Source organism: Garra rufa, chromosome 10, assembly GCF_049309525.1.
Source record: "Garra rufa chromosome 10, GarRuf1.0, whole genome shotgun sequence".
In the NCBI taxonomy this organism is placed as follows: domain Eukaryota; kingdom Metazoa; phylum Chordata; class Actinopteri; order Cypriniformes; family Cyprinidae; genus Garra; species Garra rufa.
Window position 1 is genome coordinate 25932956 of NC_133370.1, and position 10190 is coordinate 25943145.

The following is a 10190-nucleotide window of genomic DNA, read 5'->3' on the forward strand; positions in this document are numbered from 1 at the left end:
AGAGTCACCAAAAGTGCAGGTGCAGATGTGTCAGGTTCTCAGAGGAAAAAAAAAAGACCCTCAATAAGAATAATATGTTGTGAAATACATAACTGTTTTTTTTTTTTTTTTGTATAGGCTTTATAGACAGATCAGTTGAGAGTGACTTTTGGAGGACCAGCATCACATCCTCTTATACCACTGTTTGAAGAATGTATCTTCCGAGATCTGACAGTAAGGTTTGGGAGTTCATTTTTTGTCTCCTATCCTGAAAAGTGTCTTGCAGAGATAGACTAAAAAATAACTCCCAAAAACTTACTGTCAGATTCTGGAAGATACACTTTTCAAACAGTGGTACAAGAGGATGTGATGCTGGTCCTTGAAAAACCACTCTCAACGTATCTGTCTATAAACCATACATAAAAAGTCTTCATGTATTTCACAACATTTCAGCGAGTTCTTAGAACCTGACACATTGCACTTCTGGAGACTTCAGGTATAGGTTGCAGTTCTGGAAAATGGTGGCACTGGAGACTAAATTGTTTCTGATGGTTTCACACCTAATTCTTCACCTTAATCTTTTTGCAGTTGTGTCTTTTCCTCTCCACCTGTTTTTTCTGACCGTGCTGATGCAATGAGCATTTCACTGTCCACATGTCATGGCCTTACCTCTGCAAATTCTATTATTGCATTAGTATTGCATTCTTCTCATGAGCATTTAATATTTTTTTACTTTTAGTCTGAGTTAAATATCTTTTTCTCTGTAAAAGAAAACATGCCTAATAAATATGCACACCTGAACGTTTTTCACGTCCATTCATAAAGGACAATTATCACTTATAAATGGTTAAATACAAAATCAATAGTAGTTATTAAGATTGATGTGGTTTGGAATTGGTAAAATGTGCTTGGACAAATAAATATGACCAGAATATCAATAGCCTAATAATTCTGCACTGTATATTAAAAAATACAACAATTTTTATATTTTTTTAATCTGGCATTCCCCAGAGTTTTATGTTGGCCTACCTCAGTTGACTGGCTGCATCCTATTGCAACATCCAGCTAGATGCTATCCCAACTCCAAGTAATTTAAAAAATATACACAGTACAAATTAAAACTACAGTTTGTAAAATAGAGAACAGATATGTTTTTAAAATAGTACTCATCTCTGCTTTCTAATGATTTATAATCTGGCATTCACAGTTTTATCTTACTCAGTTGACTGGCTGTTTTCTCTTGAAACATTTAAAGGAGTAGTTCACTTTCAGAACAAAAATTTACAGATAATGTACTCACCCCCTTGTCATCCAAGATGTTCATGTCTTTCTTTCTTCAGTTGTAAAGAAATTATGTTTTTTTTGAGGAAAACATTTCAGGATTTCTCTCCATATAATGGACTTCAATGGTGCCCGTGAGTTTGAACTTCCAAAATGCAGCTTCAAAGGGCTCTAAACGATCACAGCAGAGGAAGAAGGGTCTTATCTAGCAAAATGATTGGTTATTTTCTAAAAACATTCACAATTTATATACTTTTTAATCTCTACACACAGAGCTAGACAAGCATTTAAGGTTAAAAAGTATAAGAATTGTATTTTTTTTTTCTTTTTTTTTGAAAATAACTGATCGTTTTGCTAGATAAGACTCTTCTTTCCTCGGCTGTGACCATTTAGAGCCCTTTGAAGCTGCATTTTGGAAGTTCAAACTCGGGGGCACCATAGAAGTCCATTATATGGAGAAAAATGTTGCTCAAAAAACATAATTTCCTTACGACTGAAGAAAGAAAGACATGAACATCTTGGACAAGGGGGTGAGTACATTATCTGTAAATTTTTGTTTGGAGAGTGAACTACTCCTTTAAACAAACTATATACCTCAGGGTTTTTGATAAGATTTTCATTTTACCTCAGTGGACACCCTGTTGAAAAAAACTGCATATGCTGTAAGGTAGTTTTTGATGCTGGGATGCTGGTCCTTTGCTGGTTTATGATGGCCCTTGACCAGCAACATGGACAGCATAAACCAGCAAAAGACCAGAATAAACCAGCTAAAACCAGCATCAAAACCTACCTAACCAGCATATACTGTTTTTTCAACCGGGCAGGTTTTGTCACTATTCACAGTCAAAAATCACATTTTCAAATCCAGACAAATGGGACTTTATGAAAGTATGTTTGAAAAATACAGTTGTGTAGTGACTTTGGTGGTTATTAAACGTAAAGATTCGTGTTCACGAGGAAGTTTTCATGGTGCCATACAATGATTTGCTGAATCAACTTTAGCTTCTTATAATAACACAGCGACGCCGTTTAATGCTTTTTGTCTTTTACGGGCATCCGTAGAAATGGCGAGGAACGTGATGATGTAATATGTGTGTGACTGTTGAAGTCAGCCTGTAGTCCACTCTCTTGCTTCTCCGCCAGGATGGTAATGTTAAACACACTCATTTGTTTTTACAGTTATTTGTTTATACAGTTATAGTTAATTGTGTATGAGATAATGTTTTCCCCATAACGAAAGAGCGTGTGGTTAACTGCGATTGTGAAGAAAACAACAGCGCGCACTAAAAGATAAAAACGAGAGCAGCAAAAACATGTCATGTCATCCGCCCAGTCAGTTCAGCACAGCATACAGTCTTGACTTTAAATGACTCTGTCAGACTGTAGTTTTTTAACTTATTGTCAAAAAGTCATAACTGCAACTTTATTTTGCAGGGGACCCAGGTTAAAGACGTGATCATTAAATCTGATGCTCCAAACACCCTCATCCTCGACAAACATGCAGACTATATTGCAGCCTATGGCTCTAAGAAGGATGATTATGTAAGTTGATAGCTTGCAAAAATGGTCTTTCTTCTATAAATCTATAAAATTAGAGTTTAATTCTCAGGTATCCTCTGCAGGAATATACGCTGTCAGAATACTTGAGGATGAGTGGCATCTACTGGGGGCTGACAGTAATGGACCTGATGGGTCAGCTGTCTCGAATGAACCGTGAGGAGATCATAGAGTTCATCAAGTCCTGTCAGCATGACTGTGGAGGCATCGGCGCCAGCATCGGCCATGACCCTCATCTTCTCTACACTCTCAGTGCAGTACAGGTTAGTAGGACTATACTGATCATAATAATTGGTTATGAAAAATACTCCCATGAAAAAAATGTGTGTTACTCCCTTTAGATTCTGTCCTTGTATGATAGCCTTAATGTCATTGATGTGGACAAAGTGGTGGAGTATGTTAAAGGACTGCAGCAGGAGGATGGCTCATTCGCAGGGGACAAATGGGGTACATTTATTTATTTATTTATTTTCAGTCTTTACTGGAATAAACAATTTTAAGTATTATACATAACCAGTCGAAAGTTTTTGAATAGTAGGATTTTTAATGTTTTTTTTAAAGAAGTCTCTTCTGCTCACCAAGCCTGCATTTATTTGATCCAAAATACAGCAAAAGCAGTAATATTGTAAATATTTTTACTATTTAAAATACATTTTTATTTGAATATATTTTTAAATGTAATTTATTTCTGTGATCAAAGCTACATTTTCAGCTTCATTACTCCAGACTTACTGTAAGTCTGTCTCACACGATCCTTCAGAAATTATTCTAATATGCGGATTTGCTGTTCAAGAAACATTTTTTTATTTGTATTATTAGTAGCAATATTTAAAACAGTTGAGTACATTTTCTTCAGGATTTTCTGATGAATAGAAAGATCCAAAGATCAGCATTTATCCAAAATTAAAACCTTTTGTAAGATTCTACACTATACCATTAAAAAGCTTGGAGTTAGTATATTTTTTATTTTAGGTCAAGAAATCAATACTTTTATTTAGCAAGGATACTTTAAATTGATCGAAAGTGATGATAAAGGCATTTATAATTTTTTATAAAACAAAACAAAAGATTTCTATTTTAGATAAATGTTGTTCTTCCGAACTTTCTATTCATCAAAGAAACCTGAAGAAATTCTACTCAGCTTTTTTTTTTAACATAAATTTTTTTTTAACATGTGCTAATACATTAGCCACATTTAAATGCAGACTCAAAACTCATCTGTTCAGTTGTGCATTTATTGAATGAGCACTGTGCTACGTCCGAACAGATTGCATTATTTTATGTATAATCATTTTACTGTGCTAATTAATTTTAAATCATTTTTTTTAAATCAGCTTAAATGTTCTTAAATTTTGTTTTTATTGTTGTGATTATTATAAATTTGTATGATTTTTATGCTATTATGATTTTAATTCCTTTTATGTACAGCACTTTGAATTACCATTGTGTATGAAATGTGCTATATAAATAAACTTGCCTTGCCTTGCCATAAGAATAGTAATTTGTTTTTTGAGCAGCAAATCAGCATATTAGAATGATTTCTGAAGGATCATGTTCATGTGACAATGAAGACTGGAGTAATGATGCTAAAAATTCATCTTTGAAATCACAGGAATAAATTACAATTTAAAATATATATTTTAATAGAAAACAGTTATTTTAAATGTTAAAATATTTCAAAATGTTACTGTTTTTGCTGTACCTTGGCTCAAAAAATGCAGACTTGGTGAGCATAAAAGACTTCTTTAAAAAAACATTAAAAATCTTACTGTTCAAAAACTTCTGACTAGAAGTGTATGACTTCATGAATGCTTACTTTTTTTTCTTAACAGGAGAAATAGACACACGGTTTTCCTTTTGTGCGGTTGCAACGTTGGCACTATTGGTCTGTATTCTTTTGTATTCAAATATTATATTTAACGGTCTTTTTTGTGGTTTCCTGCAACCTTTCAAGGTTTTAAATGCTTATAACAAAACACATTTCTGTGTAGGGCAAGTTGGATGTGATCAACATGGACAAGGCCGTTGAGTTTGTGCTCTCCTGTATGAACTTTGATGGTGGGTTTGGTTGTAGGCCTGGTTCAGAGTCCCATGCTGGTCAGGTGAGGTGTTTAAAGTATTTCATGCCCACCTTTAAACCATTTTACTGTAGTTATGCATTGTAATAATATGTTTTTCTCATCCTGTCTCCAGATTTACTGCTGCACAGGTTTCTTGTCAGTCACTGGGCAGCTTCATCAAGTAAATGCAGATCTGTTGGGTTGGTGGCTCTGTGAAAGACAGTTACCATCAGGAGGCCTGAATGGGAGACCAGAGAAGGTAAGATGTCATTTAGATCAAATATATTTAAGAGATTGTTCACCCAGAAATGAAAATTTCGTCATTAATTACTCACCCTTATGTCGTTCCAAACTCGTAAGACCTTTGTTCATCTTCAGAAGACAAATTAAGGTATTTTTTGATGAAATTCGAAAGCTTTCTAAACCTGCATGGACACGCTTAAGGCCCAGAAAGCTAGTAAAGACATTGTTAAAATACTCCATGTGACATCAGTGGTTCAACCCTAATTTTATGAAGCTACCAAAACTAAAATAGCGACTTTATTCAACCATTTCTGCTCTTCTGTGCCACTTTTTGAAGCATGTTCATGAGAGTACCATGATGCATATTTATTTAGTAGACGTTATTACATATGAGAGACCAAAAACAACTGTGCATGATATATTTTCCTCATATTTCAGCTGCCTGATGTCTGCTATTCCTGGTGGGTTCTTGCCTCGCTGAAGATCATTGGCAGAATTCACTGGATTGACAAAGCGAAACTGCGCAGTTTTATTCTTGCTTGCCAGGATGAAGAGACTGGAGGCTTCGCTGACAGGCCTGGAGACATGGTAAGCTCTCTCTGGGGTTTGTTACATGAAATTTTGCATATGCTTAAATATTTTGCATGTCATTTCTCTAGGACATAGCCATCTTTAAACAGAGCTTCTCAGTCTATGCTAGGGCTGCTCTATTTTGGCGAAAATCATTATCACGATTATTTTGGTCAATATTGTAATCACGATTATTTAACACGATTATGACAGGGTCCAAAACTTTATACTAGTAATTACTTTAAAGATAGCATTACAGCAGAAAAAAAGATACCCAAAAACAGTGCTTTTAAAATAAAAATACTGAATGCTTTTTTTAATGCAAGTCTAAAGTAGTCTAAAGGTGCGTTCACACCGGACGAGAATGAAGCGGCAAGCGCGAGTGATTTACATGTTAAGTCAATGCAAAGACGCGAATAGCCATCCTGCGGCGCGAAACGCGCGAATGAGGCGGCGCGAAACGCACGAATAGCGCGGTGCGCATTAAGCGTTTCAAGCGATTGCCGCGCCATTCGCACGAATCGCGCGAGTTCAAAAATCTGAACTTCGGCGGAATTCCGCGCCGCGGTAACCAATCAGGAGCTCGCTGTAGTAGTGACGTGATCAGTGAGTGGAGGCTGAATTTTTTAATAAAGATGGAGGAGAAAATCATTGTTGCTGTGTGCGGACACCCGGAGCTATACAAGCTATACAAATTTCAAATCCATAAATTAATTTATGAAAGCAGCACAGTTGTGCTTAATTTGGAACATTTGGAACAGGCGCTCTGCAGGTGGAATAGAGCGCCTGTAGTTGGTGTCTTGGAGGGAAATCCTCCCACCGACACGGGACAGCAGGTCATCAAACTGGGACCGGCTCAATCGGAAGTACCGCTGAAACCGGCCGTCATCCAGGCGCAGCTCTTGGAGGAGTCGGTGAAACTCACCAAGCTGGGTACGCCTCTGAAGGATCTGATGGACCCAGAAACGACGCCGAACAACTTTACAACGTTTTTCAGCCTTCCACAACAAATAAAGCGCAGCTACTCTCTCAACGAAATCCATGTCAGCCATTTTGCAACGAACAGACTGGCGGCCAGGCAGCAGAAGCCTCTCCCATGACGCGAATTCGCGTCTGTTGTGAAGTTGTTTGCACGCGCGAATGACGCAAATTTTACCGCGCGAATAGCGCGAGTAAACTCAAATGTTCAAGCAGTCCACTACGCGCGAATAGCGCGTTTTTTCCGCGCAAGTCGCGTCCGGTGTGAACGCACCATAACATTACTACAGTTTAATGTAATTATTTGAATGTAAACTAAAAAAAAAGTGTCTTCACTGTAATAGTTAAACATGCTTTGTTTCTTTTTAAAACTACTAAAGTCCTTCATTCAAGAGCAGTGAGTGATTTTTCTCTTTGTATTTTTATTTTTTATTAATATTAAGCACAGAGACGGCAAAAGGAACATTTGTTGCCGCTTTAAGTGCCACACGGATCCAATATACTGTTACACATGTATTTTCATTCTCAACTGTTTATGATTATTTAAGACATAACTGACAAGGGTTTACATGAATAATTACCAAACGCCTCATTTTGAAATATTTTTGCTTGTATTTGACCGTTTGGTGGCACCTTGAGCTAAAAGATAACTTTAGATGTCTGTGATCTGCTCCGTCTCTGAGCGCATACACAGAACAGCGCAAGTTTTCTAACGGGCTATTAAAACACAACATCAAAAAAAACACATTAATAAATCAAGCACGTTCCGTTTTATGAAAGTCACGTTACATGATTTTGCTGATTTGCATGTGAAATTAGGCTTTTATGGAGAAGCGAAATCGCACCAAGTAAGGGGTAAGGGGGCGGAATTTCGATTAATTGCACAGTCCTAGTCTATGCAGTTGATTCTTATGAGTATTATATGCTTCTCTTTTGTCTTTCCATCCAGGTGGATCCTTTCCACACTCTGTTTGGTGTGGCTGGTCTGTCTTTGCTGGGAGATGAGCAGATCAAACCGGTGAACCCTGTGTTTTGCATGCCGGAGGATGTGCTTCAGAGGATTGGCCTCCAACCAGACTTGCTGAGCTGAGTTTAAATTTTCAGCATGGCTGTTTTCCTCTTCTCCTACCACTGCACAGCCAGCCGCTTGGAAACGGGCAAACCAGCAAACCGTGGAAAGCTGTCACCTTCAACTTACGATCGGCACACCGTTTAGAGGGACCAAGGACTTTAGAAAGACCCTTAACGTTGTGTGCTTTTGTTCGGAGAGTTGTTCTCATCATCATGTAGGCACAGTATTACAATGCTTACTTATGTTAGTGGGCTTTCTCTATTTACTGATGCGGTTCAAAGAGCTATTTACAGCTTTCCCTGTGTAACTTTATTTATATGACTAATTCAACAGGTCACTTTTTGGTGTCAACCAAGAGTGTTTAGTCAATGACGGGAGAGGCCACTCACTCATCTCTGATAGCTTTTCAGTATACGAGACTAATAAATGTCCATGTTGCATCACACTTTAAGCACCATAAACATGAATTTCATGCATGAGATTAATTATGTCCAAATTGTCCTACTGTTGTTTGTTCATATCATTTGTTGGTTATCGTAATAACTATTGTGCAGCTATTTTAAAAGTCATGTTTGCTTTGCAACTGCTGGTATTTTTAGGGTTTGGGAGATTTTGCTGTTGTGGTATGAATGAATTCTCTCACTCTGTGAATATGCCTGTTGGGATGGAATAAATGACTTTAATATAAAAAAACCTCAAATAATTTTGCTTCACTAGTGTAGGCTAATTTGGATTATTCATTGTCAGGTGGTAAACTGTTGGTGTTCTCCACAAGGAATCGAGTGTTCTTCACCCCAGAGCGTCTGACACTGATTATGATGAAACTTTGTTGGCCTGCTGTTACGTGATGTTACTCAGTAGTGCTTGTGGATGTCTTTGCTCACTGTAGGTTAGAAATGTTTGTATCATATATGGGCCATTCTACAGAACTGGTCCGAAGTCAGTTGGAAATGTCTTGGGGGGGGAAAAAAGTCTATTTCCAAAAAATTTATTTGTATGCAAATTGTATAATATCCAAGGTACACATTTCAGTTAATTCTCATATTGTATACTCAGTAAGTTTTGGAATATTTTTCCTCTCCCCAAACTTGTCACCACAGAAACACAGTAATAATAATTTAATTAAAAAGTTATATTGACTTATTAAGATTTTGCCTTCATCTACATTGTAGACATATATATTTTTTGATATTTTATGATTTTTTTTCTGAGGTAAATCAATAACAATTACATTTTTAATAATATTTTAAGTGTAATTTCTAAGATTTACTGTATTCTGAATGCAATTTTTTTGGTAAAAGGCAAAAAGTTGGTCTTACTGATTTCAAAGTTGAGGATTAACATTAAAAACGAAATGTTAAATTTTTGTGAATAACTCCCAAAAAGTTTTTAATTATCGAAAAAATGGTGTTCAGTATTGAAGTTCCTTAATGTTACACAGATTTTTCAGACTTTTGAACACATTTACCTCAAAATGATGAGGCCTATCTATTCACCATGTGGCCATGAAAGAGAAGGACACAAATATTTCCTGATCATAAATGTTGGGGTGTAGTTAAAATTAGTCTCAGCCAATAGACTAAAACATACACTGTTTCGGTAGTGACAAAAATGCGGGCCACGTTGTTTTTTACATAAAGTTTTATAAATTACAAAGAAAATATAAAATACATATTTTTTTGAACTTCACTTTTTAAAATAATCAAAACGGTACTTTAAAAAATACACAAATTATTTCAATAACATTTTCAAAAGGTTAGGGTTCGGGACAGCCACCTCCCAATTGAAAGTACCCAATAAATCATGATTACATATATAAAGCTTACTGATATTTTAAATATTATTGTGGGTTTCAATAGATATAATAGAAGGATCTTAGTAAACATGTTTTTTTTTTTTTGGTGGCATAAAACCATTAAATTGAATTGATGACAAGTCAATGTACCATTTTAGTCAATCAAGCTTTGAATGTCACAGATTATCTTATGATGTTGTGTTTACTAAAATTTCCTTCAAAATAGGCCTTCCACACTATGCTTTAAAATTTGTATTCATATCTGATAGAAAAAAAATAAGCTATAAAACTTTCAAGTGTGAGCACGTAGTTGGAAAAGTGAAGAGGCAATCAAATCAGAGTGTGTGAATTCATCAAGAGAGCAGCAATCTACAGACCCCTGACAGATTTGCAGAAACAAACACAAGGGTTGTTAGGCTACGATGAAACCCCACTGGCTCTCATTACAACCTGTTCAGAGTGTGGGAGATGTGCCACATGTCGCCACAGTCTCCTGGCACTTATGTTTTTTGTTAGAACACCACACGTGCACAGACACACACAACCATCTAATGCCTCTCTTAGTTTAATAAAGACAGGATCACTTTTATGACTAAATATGATGTTGCATTTATTTTGGGCAAAAACTATTTTGCAAGCAACAAAAACTACATGT

The 10190-nt window shown here is 36.3% G+C and overlaps 1 protein-coding gene across 1 annotated transcript; it reads left to right on the top strand.

Annotated features, from left to right (window-relative positions):
* Positions 1-1569: 1569 nt before the first annotated feature.
* rabggtb (Rab geranylgeranyltransferase subunit beta) lies at positions 1570-8887 on the top strand. Its single transcript, XM_073848986.1, has 9 exons — positions 1570-2407; positions 2695-2802; positions 2883-3080; positions 3159-3264; positions 4650-4702; positions 4809-4919; positions 5011-5136; positions 5559-5708; positions 7618-8887. The coding sequence occupies exons 1-9, from the start codon at positions 2405-2407 to the stop codon at positions 7756-7758; spliced, it is 996 nt and encodes a 331-aa protein (XP_073705087.1). The 5' UTR covers positions 1570-2404; the 3' UTR covers positions 7759-8887.
* The last annotated feature ends 1303 nt before the right edge of the window (positions 8888-10190 follow it).

What these genes read in the sequence shown, in the direction of transcription:
- rabggtb (XM_073848986.1), top strand. An exon ending in TGAATGGGAGACCAGAGAAG is followed by an intron (nt 5,137 to 5,558) that starts GTAAGATGTCAT and finishes CTCATATTTCAG; the next exon opens with CTGCCTGATGTCTGCTATTC. An exon ending in CTGACAGGCCTGGAGACATG is followed by an intron (nt 5,709 to 7,617) that starts GTAAGCTCTCTC and finishes CTTTCCATCCAG; the next exon opens with GTGGATCCTTTCCACACTCT.